This window comes from Stigmatopora argus, chromosome 7 (genome assembly GCF_051989625.1).
Source record: "Stigmatopora argus isolate UIUO_Sarg chromosome 7, RoL_Sarg_1.0, whole genome shotgun sequence".
Taxonomy (NCBI): Eukaryota; Metazoa; Chordata; class Actinopteri; order Syngnathiformes; family Syngnathidae; genus Stigmatopora; species Stigmatopora argus.
Genome location: NC_135393.1, coordinates 15,338,139 through 15,356,624, shown reverse-complemented (window position 1 = coordinate 15,356,624; position 18,486 = coordinate 15,338,139). Strand labels below are relative to the sequence as shown.

Below are 18,486 nucleotides of genomic sequence, written 5' to 3'. Positions count from 1 at the left end.
ATTTTCAATCAAAGTGCCCCTAAATGATATAAGTGGGAGCCCTCAAGGGTGCCGGAGTGACAGTGAAGCCTGCCCGGAGGGGGTGGCTTCATTTGGGGGGAGGTCCTCCATGCTTTGCCCTTTGCGGGAGATGACTGAGCCTCAAAGCGCTAACGGAAAGCTGCAATTGCAGGAGGCAACTTGCTGTGCCTGCTGCTTTCTGCACCAATTCCCCAAGTTGAAGCGCCGGTGGGGGGTCATGGATCACTTTTTGTGTCGAAGGGGCTTGTATTCCTTCCCCGTTTCGCGTAGCCGCTGAAGGGCAACCTCGCAACGCCTGTCCACGCCGCTCTCAGGGAACCATATCTGGGCAAAGTATTCGGGGCTGCTGTCACCCAGCCGGACAGTCCGGCTATAAATAGCGCTGCTGGAGGTACGTAAATACATGCAAATGTAATAATCTTGCCTGTTGTGAAGATTGATAAAAATGACCGAGATTTGTATGAGCGAGTGATTATACTAAATTTGCACAATACGGTCATTGGTTTTATTTGAGAGGAGCGTTTCCTTTTTTGGGGGGGATCTGTTAAATGTTAGTATATACTCAATGGATGTATATATATTTTAAGGAGAGTAAAAGTTTTCTCGACTCTAGCAATATATTTATTGTCTTGTAGCCAAACAAAACAAAAAGCCATTCTGGTGTTGTCCTCATCTAATTGTGTCAGTAGTGTTAAATATTAAATTTTGCATATGTGAGGTAGACCATTAATGATACATTTTGGGGATCTGTCAAACTATGCTTTGAAATGCAACAGATGTCTGCAGCAATGTTGGCCATCAATTGTTCTGTGACCTACATACTGGAGATGAATGACCTTTGCAACATGCAAGGTCATACTGTTCTGCCCTGTTCTGGTTCATCTAGCTTTTACCATGATTTCCAATGGGAAATACATGCAAATTTCTCTTATTATTCTATGACAGAGGTGGGCAAACCGGTCCGAGAGGGTCGCTGTGGGTCCAGGTTTTTGTTCCAACCGATCTAACACAAAAAGTTTAAGCAATGAGGTTTCTGCTGAAACAAGAAGCACCTGACGGCAATCTAGTGATTGCACTTCTGAGATAACAGATTAGTGGAAAGGTTTCCCCTTATAGGTTGGAATGAAAACCCACACCCACTGCGGCCCTTTCCGGAATAGTTTGCCTACCCTTGTTCTATGATGATACTGCTACTATATGCATTGTACCACCAGCGGAAAATGCCTGATGCTGTGTAAGTTGAACACCAAAATTGGAATTAATCATGGGAGGTTTACATTTTTTGACATGGCCCATGTTTTAGATTTGCCTGATGTGGTGACCATTATAATCAACTTGTCATTAGAGTATATAGCTTGAATTTATTCCTGAATAAAGAGCTGGGATATTCTGAGTTTGTCCACTGTTTGCTGATTTAATTTCACTAATTCTAAAATGGCCTAAAAATACAATTAATTGTTCAAAAGCTGGAACAATATGGATTAATTTGGAGATGATAGTGACTGTCATTTGGTGGAATTAAGGAAATATAACAGCCAGGCAATAATTATCTGGAAAAACAGGTGCCTATTTACCCTGTTGTTCTCTGTTTTGATATTGTTACTTGGTTTCTGATCATATAAAAAATGGCCTTTTTCAAAATGTGTTAAACTCCAGTGCGACTTATACATATTTTTTTCCATTTTATTGTTATTGTTCGACTGGTGCAACATATTGTCCGAAAAATGCCGTGATACAACTGGACCTGAATTGCAACATCCTCATTTTTTTTAAGTAGGCTTATATTATGGCAGTGAATAATACAAAACTAAAAAGCCCAACATGTCTATGGCCTTGCATGTCCAGTAAGCACACATACGCAAGGCTCATGTTTTGAAATGACATCATGCACTTTATCTGTCTGAAGACACTGAGCAGGATTAGTCAGCGCAACAGTTAAACAATAAGTCCTGCTACCCGCTCTGTTTTTATCCAGTGATTTATTAGCTGCGAAAAGATTTTGTGCTAGCCTTATGAGATATTTACAGGCATAGTTGATAAACATTTGGGTTTATTTTGAAAATAGAACATTCTCCATTGTGCAACAAGGTTGAATACACGTTTACACTGTTATGCTTGTGAGCGTTTGTTGTTCTCATCAACGCAGAAGTCCTTTTACAACTTTTTGGCCATTTCAGATGTTTGCTCAGTGCTTTTGGAAAGCAACGTAAATACAGGCCCAGTTCTGTTTGCTATCCACAGAGCAGGTCAGCTTCTTCTAAAGCATTATTTGGATCACAGCCCACTTCAAGTGCTTTTGAAAACCTGTCTGGTCCCAGATGGCTTTGAGACAATGCAGAACAAACCAACCTTCCCCTCTTTTATAGCATGATCTTCCTTCTGGGTCATTAAAATATAGTGGAGGTTGACCAATAGGGGTTTTTGAGGACCGATAACAATTATTAGTAGTTAAAGGACGCCGATAACGATATTCATTTGCACTAAAAGTGTAAAAATCGGTGTCAAAAATTCTATAAATCCAACAAATCTATATGTTGGTATACTAAAGAAATTACAATCTATTCTATCCATATATTTGTTATGAAATTCATTCATTTTCTGAAGCGCTTTCCTCACAAGGGGGGTGCTGTAGCCTAGCCAAGTAAGGGCCTCAGGCGGAGGACACCCTAAATCAGTGGCCAACCAATCGCAGGGCTTGTTAGGAAATATATTGAGGATTATTACTATTTATGCTGATGTATGTTACATAACCACCAATATCGGCTGGTTGGATTAAACAAAAAAAAGGCTGATACCAATTTACACGTCAATTGTCCAAATATTCGACGACCAGACCGATAATTGGTAGATTTATTGAAAATAGTATTAATTCCATTTTTTTATTTCACCTACAATTTGTCTACTGCTTGGCAATAAACGTCCAATTTTATGTTTCCATTCATAGATATTATCCTTCATAACGCATGTGGAATTGCTCATCTGACATATTGCATTTCTCATTCGAAGACTTTTGCTAAGGTAAGATGGACTTTTCGCGCCTTTCCTACTTTGCATTTTTTTTTCCATCCATAAAATCCAATTTGAAACAACGTTGAGTATTTGTTATTGCAGGCCTTTGGCATCATGTCGGTGTTGAGGAAGGAGATGGACAAGTACAAGGACATCGACGAGGACGAGCTGCTCATGAAGCTCTCTGAGGAAGAGCTGCAGCGGTTAGAAGATGAACTGGAGGAGCTGGACCCAGACGTAAGTTTACATTTTCCCTGCGCGTTACTCGTGTCACTCGAGAATTATGGAGTCAAACAGGCTCTAATTCTGTTATTGTGATGGCTCTTGGCGTTTATTATGATGTCGCTTGCTGTCTTTGGACCATAAGTTATCTTGTTAGTGAGTTGTGGACTAAATGTGATTGAATTGTAGGTTAAGTTGTGTGTTTACATGCGTGCTGCCAAACATACCCACACGCCCATCCAAGCAAATGAAAAATGTCTTTGCATGCCTTATTATTTTTAATGGCTTAATACAAGGGTGTCAAACTCGGGTTGGTTCAACTCAATTTCATTTGGGCCAGACCATTTTAGATGTAATATTTAGATTTTTTTTTTAATTGGATTATAAGAACTGGATCAAAAGCCCTAAATATTCAGTTTTTTATAGATATAGAACTGTTTATTTGAACTTTTTTTCTTAGTAAGGGAAAACATCTAATAATCATTTGTTTTTCATTTCAAATGGAAACATTTTTTTTTAAATTATATTAAATATGTGGAAAACCGAAAATATTTTTATATATTTATATTTAGATTTTACAAAATGCTTTTTGACCTAAAAACACCAAAAGAAAAAAATGGATAAAAAATTGAAATTATTGATTTAAAAAGGGGAAAATCAGGAAATATATTATACATCTATGATCTTCATTTGAATTTGATCCTAAAACAGAAAGTTGGCACTCATGATTTACTTACTCGGGCCACACAAAATGAGGCGGCGGGCCAGATTTGGCCCCCGGGCCAGCACTTTGACACCTGTGGCTTAATACATACTATTTTCCCTTTTGATTTGTGCTGCACATGGGAACTCTTTTGGTTGTTTTTGCGCAGAGATTTTACCGGAAAAGCTACATCTGTCCGAGTTACCATCTTTAATGGCTTTAATGTAGTCCTCCTGATGCATCATCTCCTTAGCCTTGCTAATGTATCACCAGTTTAAGTGATGACAGCAGCTGTGATTGTCTTCCCAATGCCAAAAGGGAAATCGAGGCGGATGACTGTAAGGCTATCGTTTGGCATCTTAAAGCCTCTCGCTTTTGTGTGTGTGTGTGTGTCATAAAGATTTATCCGGAGGGACCTTATGACGCAAGTATGGCGAGTCAGAGTGTGTGTGTGTGTGCCTAGTTTGCGCCCGTTTATAAACGTCACCAATTACAGAACAGTAAAGTGCCCATTTAACCTTAAAAAAACATTGTAGCCTTCCCGTAAGGCTTGCTTACCTCTATTCCGGGAATACAGTGACAAATGTTTTTTTTTTAGAGTTCAGCCAATGTGTTTTCGTCATTGATTATCTCTTAAGGAAAAGTGACTAATCTTAAATCCTGAACCTCAGGTGACCTCTTATGAGATTTGCTGACAACCTTTATCTATCAAATTTTAAAACTCTTCGGACCTCCATATTCACGGGTACTAGGACGTTTGGTCGCCGGACTTTTGGTTGCCGGACGTTTGGTCGCCCGGAAGGTTATTGATAATTACCATTTAAAATTGTTGCTCAAATTCCATAAATACAAACTGTGAATTATTATTTAGTCATACTTAATGCCCTATTAATTAATAGGCTAAAGAAAAGCTGCAAATTTCCCGGACTTTTATTGTTTTTTGTTGGAGAGCTTGTTAAGACCCTGACTGACGTAGCTTCTTAAAGGGACAACGCATGTACATACAAACTCTTATACACTCACAACGTCTGGGCGACCAAACGTCTGGGCGACCAAACGTCTGGGCGACCAAACGTCTGGGCGACCAAACGTCTGGGCGACCAAACGTCCGGGCGACCAAACGTCCGGGCGACCAAACGTCCGGGCGACCAAACGTCCGGGCGACCAAACGTCCGGGCGACCAAACGTCCGGGCGACCAAACGTCCGGGCGACCAAACGTCCGGGCGACCAAACGTCCGGGCGACCAAACGTCCGGGCGACCAAACGTCCGGGCGACCAAACGTCCGGGCGACCAAACGTCCGGGCGACCAAACGTCCGGGCGACCAAACGTCCGGGCGACCAAACGTCCGGGCGACCAAACGTCCGGGCGACCAAACGTCCGGGCGACCAAACGTCCGGGCGACCAAACGTCCGGGCGACCAAACGTCCGGGCGACCAAACGTCCGGGCGACCAAACGTCCGGTCACGATATTCACGTATATGAAAATTATATATTGAAATATACGTGCCTCGTATGAATGCAAGTACAGATGCAATTCGCGGTGACTTAACAAGATATCAGAATATGTCAGTGGGAATTTTTGATGCCAACTCCCAAGCTTTGCACATGATTTGTTGTCATGTTTTGGTGTCAGTTGAGAAGCGCAAGTGGATGCCACAAACCTCGCCGTCTCTCCCAACGCGCCGGCTGCTGTGCGAGTTGCCATAATTAAGTGAAAGCAGAGAAGGAAGTGGCGGTCCGAAAGAAAAGAGAGGACACCCGAGTCTCACACTGTTAAAAATAACAGTGGGGCTGAATGGAAGAGGCCATTTGTCTGTGATGTAACTGTGATGTGAGAAGTCCCAGAGTCAGTATGCTACACGCTTCAGCTATTTTTTTCTTCTAAAAATCCTGCTGTGTGCTGTGGGACTATGTGCAAAGACCCAAAATAGCTGTTTTGTACATCAGGGGTGTCAAACTCAGTTGGTTACGGGGGACCAAAGTCATGGCAACTAGATCTCATGTGGGCCGGACCAGTTTATTTTTGGCCCAAAATGTTTGTTCATTGAATTCATTCAAATGAGCATCCTCAGCCAGTTTAAGTGAATTAGACTGCGTCGATTTTGTGTCCATTTTTTTATCATTTTGGGGTACGTACAGGTCACTTTCTGTCCATTTTGGGGGGGATTTCCTGGGTTCTTCTTGTCTGTTGGTCACTTTCTGCTTTTTTGGGCAATTTTTGGGTGACTTTCTGTTGGTTTGGGGGAATTTTAAGGTTGCCAACTAAGGGTTTTTGAATAAGTACAGAGCGAGGCTGAAAGCAGATTAACAAAAATGAAGGTGTCATGAAAGGAGAGTGAGTCTATCGAGTGCCGAGAACAAAGATAAGATATAAGCGGGGTTTGAAAGAGCTCGATTTCAAAGAGGCCTATTGGTTAAAAATAGCCCGGTGAGCAACAAAGCTGTGGGAAATTTCTCAAGCTGCAGTTGTGCGTGAGCAAGCAGACTAAAATCACCAGACGTTGAACGTCGCTAGCAGTCAATGGCACGGATTCCTGACCGTTGAAATGGATTGGACGTCCATAGCCTTGTGTCCGTCCCAATGTAGTGTGTCCGTGTTGTTGATGTTCTACTGTACATTGCTGTTCTTGACTAGAATGCACTATTGCCTGCGGGGATGCGGCAGAAAGACCAGACCAAGAAAGCGCCCACCGGAACGTTCCAGAGAGACGACCTGCTGGCCCACCTGGAGAAACAAGCCAAAGAACATCCAGACAGAGAAGACCTGGTGCCCTTCACTGGGGAAAAGAGAGGTATAAAAACTATCCTCCCGTCTGAGTTAACTGGAAGCTCTCTGGCTTTCTCTCAAAATCAAAAGCCGGCCTTCGCCAAGTGGCCGTGATTAGAAAGGTGATGCATCGCTGGGGGTGCTACACATGAAACTCTAGAAGGTCACGCTTATCCTGAGGTCCTGCACCAGTAAGAAAGTGCAGACCTATGAATTGTTGGACCAATTTTTGTCCACCATTGCACAGCAGCTTGTTATCCAGACTCCGCAACTCCAGTTTTGTCATGTTATGGCTGTCTTGGATCCAAATCTTAGGTCGAATCTTCAAATGGTGTAGTCATCAGCAAAGGGTTCTTGTATTCCTTCTTCCCGTTAGTTTGGAGGAATTTTAAGGTTCTTTATTAACTCATCAGCTGCCATTGGAGGCACTGTTTTGAGGCAAAGGGGGCCAATGAACGAATGAAATTGCGGATAGGAAATTGAGCAAAGTGCAGTAAAGGCACGCAATTGATCATGCAACTCGCATACCGTATTTTCACGACTATACGGCGCATCGTATTTTGTGTCTAACAAGTGCTCTTTCTGTATTTTACACACACAAAGGACGCACCGTTTTTATAGACGCAGCCAGGCATGGCAAAACATACACCAGCTTAAACATACACGCTACACCCACACGCTAAAAACACATTTTTAAAAAGGCAACGGAAGCAAAGCTGAGTTCGGTTGTACTTTATTTTGCCATTTTACAATGCACTCACGTCATCATCACCCATAAATCCATCAAAGTCCTCATTTTCTGTGTCCGAATTGAACAATTGTCTAAATAAGTCATCGAAAACGCTGAGTTTTATACGTTCTTCCAGGCGGCCACAATCCATTCGCAAATAGCAGCTAGCTAGTAGCGAGCGTAACTTTTCCAATGCTGCTTTCCATGCTTCGTAAAGCTGTGTTGATGTCGATGTATACAGGCCACAATCCATTGGCTGTATTGACAAAAGACCTACATATCCCAGCAGTCACTGCGCAGTACTTTTTCTACGGGGAAAATGGTAGAGTCGGGGGCTGCTTGCCGTAGTTGTGGGATCTGTAGAGGATGGTGTACCCTATCGACTGATTTGTTTTATTTTATCGTGATAACAATTTTAGTATTGGTCCATATATAAAGCACACTGGATTATAAGGCGCCCTGTCCATTTTGGAGAAAATTTAAGACTTTGTGCGCCTTATAGTCGTGAAAATACGGTACTTCTATTTTTTGTGGCGCCCTTGTCCACAAAAACAAAAGCCTTCAATTCTGTACATACAGTATGAATAAGCTACAAGGCAGAACGACCCCAAACTCAGCACGCAAGCCTATGAAACATCAGAATTGTTCCCTCTCTGCTGCCAAGCCACCATTGTTTAAATGTAGTAAGTGTAAACACAAGGTGGCAGGGGCTGAAAACACAACGGAGTGGCGCTTGATGTTGGGCAGCGCACGCACAAACGCACACTTTGTGTTGTCAACCTGGATTCAGATGATGTCAGAAGGAAGCTAACAAGGCTCCGCTTTGATACACAGTAACAGCTGCTCATACAGTGCATCATATATTACATATTTAAATTGGCATTACAGACTTTTACTGACAACGCTACTTTCCATGAGCGCCAAAGGGAGATTTTTTATTTTTTCCCGGAACAGACAAAAAGATAAAAACCTAAGACACTGTTAGGTTTGTTGTGATTTTCTATCAAATCATGCCCAACCACTGCAAAAATTTAAAAACATAACTATTCACATCCTCATGGCACGTTCATATTGGGATTCTAAATTGACGGTTACCTTCTTTTAGCCATGTTAAAATACTATAGACAATTCAAAAAGAGCTCTTAAACGCATTTCAAACCTCATTTATTGTTTGTTTGTATCCGAGTTGTATGCTATGGCGGACGTTTGTTTAAACAGGCTTTTCTATTGCAGGAAAGGCTTGGGTCCCTAAAAAGATGGTGGACCCCATTATGGAGAATGTGACTCTGGAGCCTGAACTTGAAGAAGCCCTTGCTAGTGCCACTGATGCTGAACTTTGTGATATAGCAGGTAACCATTCCATGAAGTTCTTGGAATTGCAAGCTGGGTAATTGTTTGTCTCACGCCTCTCATTTCCATCCAATAATTGATAGAATCAACGCTATTTGGTGCACGGATCAATAAGACACCTCGTTTCCCCTACTAGCCCACCTTATTTCCATTTTCTCTCCAGGCTAACTCCTCTCCTTTCCCCTCTAGCGATCACAGCATCACCTTTCGTCTTCATCGCTCGCTTACTTCCCGCATCTTTGCTGGATCACTGTTACCCGGGCAGCGTACCAGGGTATCTGCAGTTTCTATGCATGTATTGGCATGAAAACAGGAGAAATACCGCTTAAGTTTTGCCATTCTTACTATATTTACTTGACTAGAGAAGTTGAGACGTTTGCTGGTTATTTTCTTCCGTAGAAAATAATTGCGTGCAACTGAAACTCAAACGAAAATGCCTCTTAATACACATGTATTTTAGATATATAATACACATGTTACTTTTTCAATACAATACATAGGAACCTTCTTGAAAAGCATTAGAAAATCCGATCAACAGGTTTTCCGATCCTGTTATCAAGTATGAAACCAGCCTGTACGTGATTTTTGTATAACCATGCATGTGTTTTAATGCATATGCTTATTATATATAGGATCATCTTTTTGCACGGCGGTCCGCTTAGCTAACGGAAGCACATTTGTATGTCTTTGTCCCGATGTTCATGTTTTTCTTTTCCTGTTTTGATTTATTCCTCCTCACTATTATTTCCTGAAGATGTCAAATTAGATTTTTATTAACTTTTCTTTTCCTTTCTTAGCCATCCTAGGCATGCACACCCTGATGAGCAACCAGCAGTACTATGAAGCTCTGGCAAGCAGCACCATTGTCAACAAGCAAGGCCTTAACAGTATGTCACACACATGCACAATTTCATTTATTATTCCAGAAAAAAGGATTTAGCTATGTCTGTAAAAAATAAAATGAACTCAGCCCTTTTTAATTCGTAACTTGACCACATGTACTGGTCCTAGAAGCAAGATCATCTCAATCTCCAACAAGTGAACCAATAGTAATTGTTTCAATACCCTTAAAATACCACTTTTATTAGTAATGCGGTTATCATTGCACTTTTCACCTTCATCTAGCTCATTCATCAACCTCACGACAAACTGTGGGAAACTGTAGTAAGACTGTGCATACTACAGAAGGCTTTACTTTGTTTGGCACATGAACAATCTTAAAAAAAAGACCAATTATGCGTTTTCCCGTCCAAATATGTGCCGTTATGTCACAGTATGGACGGTAGACTGTACTCTCGAGGTACTTGAATCACGTCATTCCTATTCTGTTGCATTGTAAGAGTAGGATTAGAATATATTTCCTGTTAGCTATTGCTAGCTGTTTTTCCCATATACAGTGGTACCTCTACATACGAGCAGCTCTACCTATGAGATGCTCGAGATACGAGGAAAATGTCGGGCAAATAATTCGCCCTAGATACAATGAAAATTTCGAGATGCAACCAAGCCAGGTGGCCATGACATGAGAGGCTGTTTATCATTGTATCGCACTGTCTTTTTTTGCCTCATCTCTTTCGTGTATAACAGATATCTACGAGCACTGAATGATTTCTTCACACGAGTTTCCCCTACACATGGACCAGAAAACGCACAACGTGCATGCAAAAAGAGGGTTTTCTGGGTAATGAAGTATACTCGTGCACACAACACCGATAGCCAATGGCAATCTTTATCAGAATAAAACTTCATTACCCACAATCAATACATGGGTAGGCTGTTATTCCTTCCTTAGCCTGTTAGCTCCCGCGATCGCTCATTCACCCCCGCTTCTATGTCCGTCTGTGTATCCTCCGCGAAATGCGTCTAATTTTAGTTATATTAAATACATTTATTACAATTAAACCACTAGTTATGTGTTACTTTGTTAATAGATGGTGAATTAGAAGTAAAACATTTTTTCCAATCCAATATCCTGTTTTTGGTGTTTTTTCAGAGGGTTGGAACAAATTAATTTGTTTTTAGTTCATTTCAATGGGAAATGTTCACTCGAGTTACGAGAAGATCGACATACGAGCTCAGTCCCGGAACGAATTAAACTCGTATGTAGAGGTACCACTGTACATTGTAGTTGTCGACCCTACTAAGAGAAAAAGTGGTCTTTTGGTGTTTATAAAATATATGTTGATTTGTGGCAGGTGTGATTCAGGCTACCCAGTACAAACCAGTTCCTGATGAGGAGCCCAACTCAACTGATGTGGAGGACACGCTCATAAGAATGAAAAGGAATGATCCCGACCTTACGGAAGTCAACCTAAACAACATCAAGGTATCAAAAAGGTTAAGTGTGGAGGCTCGCTTCCATTGAAAGAAAAAAAAAAGAATTTGCCATGTCCCAATGCCGTTTTTTTTTAAATCTTTTGGATAGAATATCCCTATCCCGACTTTGAAAGCGTATGCACAGGCCTTAATAGAAAACACAGCGGTTGAGAGGCTCAGTATCGTTGGGACGAGAAGCAACGACCCGGTGGTATTTGTAAGTACCTTTCTCTTTTAAAATCTACTTTCATATCAACTTAAACCAATGCTACATATACAGCAGGTCTAATATGTCAATACTGAGTGTGTGAACGAATTACAGAATTTTACATATAAAGTACTGCTCTACTTACTAAAAATCTGAGTTCCGAAAAAAGTTTTGGAACCAATTTCGTGAGTAGAGCTACGCCTATATTGGCCCTTTTTAAACCCCTCGCGGAGACGGACGAGTTCCTGCTCGTGTGCGGTCGATTGGTCGGCTGTCTTTTGGTCGCCCGGACCACGACCAAAAGACCCACGACAAAACAAGGTAAAACAACACGGTCTACGCATCAATACAAGCCAACAATGGCCTTGAGCAGTTTCACTGAGCCGACGTGAGTGTATAAGACTTTGTATGTACATGTGTTGTCCCTTTTTAAGAAGCTACGTCAGTCAGGGTCTTAACAAGTTCTCCAACAAAAAACAATAAAAGTCCGGGAAATTTTGAGCTTTTCTTTAGCTTAATAATTACTAGGGCATTAAGTATGACTAAATAGTCATTCACAGTTTGTATTTAGGGAATTTGAGCAACGATTTAAATGGTAATTATCAATAACCTTCCGGGGGACCAAAAAACGGCGACCAAAAGACCGGCGACCAATCGACAGTGTACTGTTCCTGCTTTAGTCCTTGCGCAGTGTTGATTTATTGAAACCGGAGGCAGAATCTACGTCGTGTTCATTTCGCCGAAGAAAAGAAGAACATGAATATGTGCTGTTTGGGTTAACAGGCTCTGGCGGAGATGCTCAAGGTTAATACCACGCTGAAGAGCCTGAACATTGAGTCAAACTTCATCACGGGGTCTGGAATCATTGCCCTCGTCGAGTCACTGCAGTACAACACGACACTAATTGAGCTCAAGATTGACAATCAGGTACGGGACAGATGACCAGTTGGCCTTCCGAGGCCACTTTCAAATACTGTTAGGCCCAGTTTGTGTCAAACTACTCGTGATTTAACAACGGATTTTCCATATGCAGAGTCAGCCATTAGGCAATAAGGCGGAGATGGAGATAGCCAGAATGTTGGAGAAAAATACAACATTGCTGAAGTTTGGCTACCATTTCACCCAGCAGGGCCCCCGCCTCCGAAGCTCCAACGCCATGATGAACAACAACGACCTTGGTAGGTCATTCGCCATTTCGTACGCACTTCTACACGCTTATTCACAAAAAGGCGCATTTAAGAAAAAGCCCTCATTTGTTATCCCGTTTGAGTGACCTCACTGGTCTGTAAATGTGCGCATTTGGCAGTGTTAGTGCTAACATTTTGCCAAAGTGACCACTTTATCAGCACTTAATCTTAGCTAGGATCAGATAATAACGGATGAAGCCGATTGATGTCGTGGTCCGGAGGCCGAGGCCAAACAAAACGACAGCTTTTTAAATGATGACCTCGGCACTAATAAACAAAGCAAAAACTGCGGAATGTGTGACCTCACTGCCCATGTGCACTTGGCGTAAATTCTGAATTTATAGTCAATTGTTATGTTATTGTTAGGTTAGAGCGGACGCCATATAACTTGTTCTTTACCGTTGACAACAGTTTTTAAAGGGTTGTTTTCATCTATATTTAGAAAAAATCTCGACCTACAGAAAGAATTGGAGAAATATACAAGTTCATTAAAAATAGTATTAATGCATCGAATTTATAAACACATCTAGATGTTTTAATATCTACAAATTGAAAGAGAATTATAAAAATATAACTTGTAAGCCACGTGTCAAAGTGGCGGCCCGGGGGCCAAATCTGGCCCACCGCATCATTTTGTGTGGCCCGGGAAAGTAAATCATGAGTGCCGACTTTCTGTTTTAGGATCAAATTAAAATGAAGAGTATAGATGTATATTAAATTTCCTGATTTTTTTTCCCCCCTTTTAAATCAATAATTGTAATTTTTAATCCATTTTTTATGTGTTTTTAGTTCAAAAATCATTTTGTCAAATCTAAAAATATATTTAAAAAAAAAAGCTAAAATAAACATTGTTTTAGATCCATAAAAAACGGAATATTCAAGGCTTTTAATCAACCATTTATTTAAAAAAAAAATCTAAATATTATATCTAAAATGGTCCGGCCCACATAAAATCGAGTTGACGTTAACGCGGCCCGTGAATCAACCCGAGTCTGACACCTTTGTTGTAAGCCATACATGTTATAAAAATAAATAATACATTTAAAAAAATACATCTTTTTCATATTTAAATATAAAATGTTAATTTAATCATTCATTTTTTACGTGTTTGTTGAAGTTTGTCATTTTAATTTTTTTAATTTTCCTTTTATATTTAGTAGTTTTTTCAAAAGCTTTTTTAAATCAGAATTGATTATTTTTAAATGTATTTTTATTATAATGTTTAATTTTATTGTAAAACTGACTTGATTCGCCCCTTCACAGACAAAATGTATTGAACGTCAAGTGCCGTCAATGGCAGCCAACTCATGTAAATTTGGGCATCAAGGGGTTAAGTAAAGGTAATCACTGATTTCACCTCTAGAGGGAGTCACCTTACAATTTGGATTTCTAGTACTGAGATCATCCAAAAATATGGGAGACAAACCGCGATTATTATTATTTTTTTAATAGTCTGCGATGTCGTCCTTCGTGAAGAATATTTATTACTTGCATAAAAGGGCAAAAAAAGGTTCCTAACTGTCAACGTGACAATTTCCTCCTCTGGTTTTGAAGCCCGGGTTGTCAGGTCCGAATCCGACGGCTCCTTTACCCTCACTTTATCCGTCCCTGAGCTGGAACGTGCCTTCGGGAAAAAGTTCAAGTCAAAGACTAAGTAAACAAACGTCCAATCTTCCTTTTCTGATGCGAGCTTTCACACTGCTGGAACCGCAGCCACAACTTCCTTTCAGAGCCACACTTTCTCTTCCCCTGATTTGCTTTCAGTACATTCTGAGCTTTCTCCAAAAAAGCCTGCTGCTGTGTTCAGACCCAACTTTTATGATAAAAAAAAACACCTGGTCTTTGCTCAACACTGCAACTTTTTCAAGGTGGATGATAGAAACTATGCCGATGTCGTTTTACCAAACAGTCATTTCATGGTAAACTGATTTTTTTGTCTTTTTCTCACTGTTCCTTTTGCGCTAGAAACATTCTTTGCGTTTGGTTTCTTCTTTGCTTCATTTCTGAGACGTTGAAGTCACTTGACTCTATTTCAACTTTCCTGCCAGACTGGAGATTCAACTACAGGGTTCTCGCTGTTGCTTTCAAGGCTTAAATGTTCTCAGATTGAAGAGAAATGCAAGATTTAAAGTCTTAAAAATTCTCAGATTGAAGAAAAATGGTAGATTTATATTCTTAAAAATTGTCAGGTTGAAGAGAAATGCTTGATTTATATTCTTAAAAATTCTCAGATTGAAGAAAAATGCCAGATTTCTATTCTTAAAAATTCTCAGATTGAAGTTAGATGCAAGGTTTAAAGTCTTAAAAATTCTCAGATTGAAGAAAATGCCAGATTGATATTCTTAAAAATTCTCAGATTGAAGAGAAATGCTTGATTGATATTCCTAAACATTCTCAGATTGAAGAGAAATGCCAGATTTATATTCTTAAAAGTTCTCAGATTGTAGAGAAATGCAAGTTTTAAAGTCTTAAAAACTCTCAGATTGAAGAGAAATGCTTGATTTCTATTCTTAAAAATTCTCAGATTGAAGATAGATGCAAGATTTAAAGTCTTAAAAACTCTCAGATTGAAGAGAAAAGCTTGATTTATAATAAAAATTCTCAGATTGAAGAGAAATGCCAGATTTCCATTCTTAAAAATTCTCAGATTGAAGAAAAATGCCAGATTTCTAATCTTAAAAATTGGACAGAAATGCTTGATTTATATCCTTAACAATTCTCAGATTGAAGAAAAATTCTAGATTTAAAGTCTTTAAATTTATTTACGCCTACCTTGAAAAAAAAAATTGAAACGACCAAGTCAAAAATTCGCTTTTAATGATGCCATGTTTCCAGAATAGAAGGAGTTGGTTCAACCCAAATCCAAGTCCAACTATAAAGTACTTCCAAACTCAAAACTAATCTTGAAAGTGCTTCAACCTGACTTTGAAGGAATGGCGTGAACACTCTAGAAGGCCCACTCGCCCATTTGCCCACCCACCTTACTGTCCGTCTCATGTCCGCCTTTCTTTCCATGTTATTCCTTTCCTCACATGCCGTCTTTCCGTCCGTCCACAGTGCGAAAGAGAAGGCTTGAAGGAGGCCCCATCTTCCCCAAGTGTCGGAAAAACGTGTAAGGACCCTCTTTTTCCCCCCTCCTCGCATTTCCCAGCCTCCTTTTTTTTGTTGCCTCCCCCTTCGAAGGGTTCGACTCCCGATGACCTTGCGCATCATCTCCAACACGCAGGTTTTAGAGAAGAAGAAAAAAACGCACTCCGGACTTTTGAAAAAGTTGTTTTTTAGAACGTGTGCCGAGAGGGAATTAATTCTTGAATGCTTCTATCTTTTAATTATGCAAATGAGTGCCTTGACTTCCTGGACTGTTTCTAATTGATGACTTTGCATCTAAAACAGCCTTTTTTTGGCCATCACAATTTCTACTGTTGTGCTGAGTTCATTTGAATGATTATGAATAATATTATCCATATGTTGTAAATGACTCGTTTGGACGTTACTTACATACACGTTCATTTTTCGGTCAGAATGACACACTGGTAATTGTAACCGTCAAAATGAAAACAGATGGCATCGATGCTTCATGTTTACCTGCTTGTGGAAATTTATTAGGAATAAGTAGTATATATATTTTTATTTTTATTTTTTAAAAATTCCCCAACTTGAAAATCTCTGGAATTCTCAAAGTTAAATGTACCAAAAAGTGACACTGTCCTCTGATTGGCTGCCTTCTTTGGGAGCCCAACCCTCCTCCAAAAACAACAAAAACAAATATAAATGAAAAAATGGCCTTTTAAAAGTCGAAAAAAAACACCTAAAAAGACAGTTTCCGCTCAAAGACATCTAATAATCAGAACAGATTGTTACAATTTGGAGAATTATAAATTATAAAATTATAATCAAAAATAAATATTTAAAAAAAATAATAAAATACATTGCTTTTGAATGACGTACAAAATGTTTACACTTCAATTCCATGGTGACTTTTTAAGAAACATGAGAAAGTAGTGTTTTTGTGTTTATACAGGTCCTGTTTGTTATTGTTTAAACATTTTAAACCAAGTTTGAAGTGTTTCATTCACTCAAGGATAAATTTGGCATCTAGCCGATGCAATTAATTGACGTAAAGTTGAAATAGATAACAAAAACTGATGAAAAGGTGCTTCTAATTGAAGCTTTTTGGATATTTTAGGTGTGCTGAGATGTGCTTTTCACCAAATATTGTCTTTGAATACTAACTAGATGAAGGGAAACGCAGCTGTACACAACTTTAGTGAGGCTCGTAAAGATAGCTTGCTTGCTAAAAAATGAAAATAAAATATTTATTGCGCCTTGAAAGGTCCGGGAAGCTGATGTCATTTCAAAACAAATGTTCATAATGTATGTAAACATTTGTACCTGAGTGACACTGCTGGCTTTTGTGTGTTCACGTGTCTGCATCTGATGTTCTAAATTGGTTTGATTATGATTTTTTTTTTATAGCTAGTTCACATTTTGGTGTGAATGGTGAATTTTAAAATAAATGGGCCTTGAAAATACTGTAGTTTTTTTTGGATAGTTCTATTGCAAAGACATGGAAACATTGTTTGTGTGTATAAGTGAAAACAAGACAATGATTGGGAATACTTTTAAATTTATACTCAATTGAATGCATAAGAAAACAATTTGAGTCTTTTTGTGTGGTCAAACAGTTGTTCAGAAATTGTTAATTGTTTTACTCCATCCTTAAATGTGATCAACTTATGTTTCCAATTATTCTGGTCATCTATAGGCATTTTTGTTTGATTTATTGATTCCATTTTAAGATTACCAGGTATAAAAATTGAGAAGGATTCATTAAAAATTGGTTTTATTCATAATTTACTGAAAATTCCAGCTTTAATCGCCTCTGGGTTTGTATTATGTTAGTGGGGAAACTTTAAGAGCCTTCTCTGCATTTAGAGACCCCAAAATACATATTAATTTTAATAGTTCGCGACCCCGCATAAGTGGTTAGTTAGCACATCTGCCTACATGGTTTTTCCCCAGGTACTCCAGTTTTCTCCCACATCTCACATGAGGATAAGCGGCACAGAAAATGAGTGAATAAGTCAACCATTTTGGTGAGTGCAATTTTCTTATTTATTTTTTTGCCCCCGAATGTTGTGATTGAGAAGTGTATTTGTCTATTTAAAAAAAAAAACATGACCTGGAAACAACCTAATGGAAGACGTGGCCTTCACTGGCTTTATTTATATACTCAATTACGTAACATCTTCTCTTTTGTTATTGCCCACCCTCCTAGCGCACTCCCACGTCATTTTCTCTACAGCACACGTGTCAAAGTGGCGGCCCGGGGGCCAAATCTGGCCCGCCACATCATTTTGTGCGGCCCGGGAAAGTAAATCATGAGTGCCGACTTTCTGTTTTAGGATGAAATTAAAATGAAGAGTATAGATGTATATTAAATTTCCTGATTTTTTTCCCCTTTTAAATCAATAATTGTAATTTTTTAATCAATTTTTTTCTGTGTTTTTGGTTCAAAAAACATTTTGTGAAATCTAAAAATATATTTTAAAAAAGCTAAAATAAACATTGTTTTAGATCTATAAAAAAACTGAATATTCAGGGCTTTTAATCCAGTTCTTTTAATCCATTTATATAAAAAAATATCTAAAATGGTCCAGCCCACGTGAAATCAAGTTGATGTTAAAGCGGCCCGCGAACCAACCCGAGTCTGATACCCTTGCCCTAGAGCACATGTGTCAAAGTGGCAGCCTGGGGGCCAATTCTGGCCCGCCGCATCATTTTGTGCGGCCCGGGAAAGTAAATCATGAGTGCCGACTTTCTGTTTTAGGATCAAATTAAAATGAAGAGTGTAAATGTATATTAAATTTCCTGATTTTCCCCCTTTTAAATAAATAATTGTAATTTTTTTAATCCATTTTTTCCGTGTTTTTAGTTCAAAAATCATTTTGTAAAATAAAAAAATATATA

At 39.3% G+C, this 18,486-nt stretch overlaps 1 protein-coding gene across 4 annotated transcripts in view; it reads left to right on the top strand.

Annotated features, from left to right (window-relative positions):
- Position 1: 1 nt before the first annotated feature.
- Positions 2–18,486, top strand: part of tmod1 (tropomodulin 1) — a 41,489-nt gene continuing 23,004 nt past the window's right edge. Inside the window, exons 1-12 of one of the 4 annotated variants that reach the window (XM_077604583.1) lie at positions 2–412; positions 2,966–3,039; positions 3,133–3,267; positions 6,594–6,750; positions 8,689–8,805; positions 9,603–9,692; positions 11,001–11,131; positions 11,231–11,338; positions 12,113–12,256; positions 12,363–12,507; positions 14,071–14,170; positions 15,574–15,927. In XM_077604583.1, coding sequence (XP_077460709.1) covers positions 3,145–3,267; positions 6,594–6,750; positions 8,689–8,805; positions 9,603–9,692; positions 11,001–11,131; positions 11,231–11,338; positions 12,113–12,256; positions 12,363–12,507; positions 14,071–14,170; positions 15,574–15,592 — 1,134 coding nt within the window. In that variant the 5' untranslated portion in view covers positions 2–412; positions 2,966–3,039; positions 3,133–3,144 and the 3' untranslated portion in view covers positions 15,593–15,927. Of the gene's footprint in view, positions 413–1,027; positions 1,256–2,965; positions 3,040–3,132; positions 3,268–6,593; positions 6,751–8,688; positions 8,806–9,602; positions 9,693–11,000; positions 11,132–11,230; positions 11,339–12,112; positions 12,257–12,362; positions 12,508–14,070; positions 14,171–15,573; positions 15,928–17,538; positions 17,613–18,486 lie in introns of those variants that run through there. The other 3 variants (XM_077604581.1, XR_013300884.1, XM_077604582.1) reach the window with 3 other exon arrangements.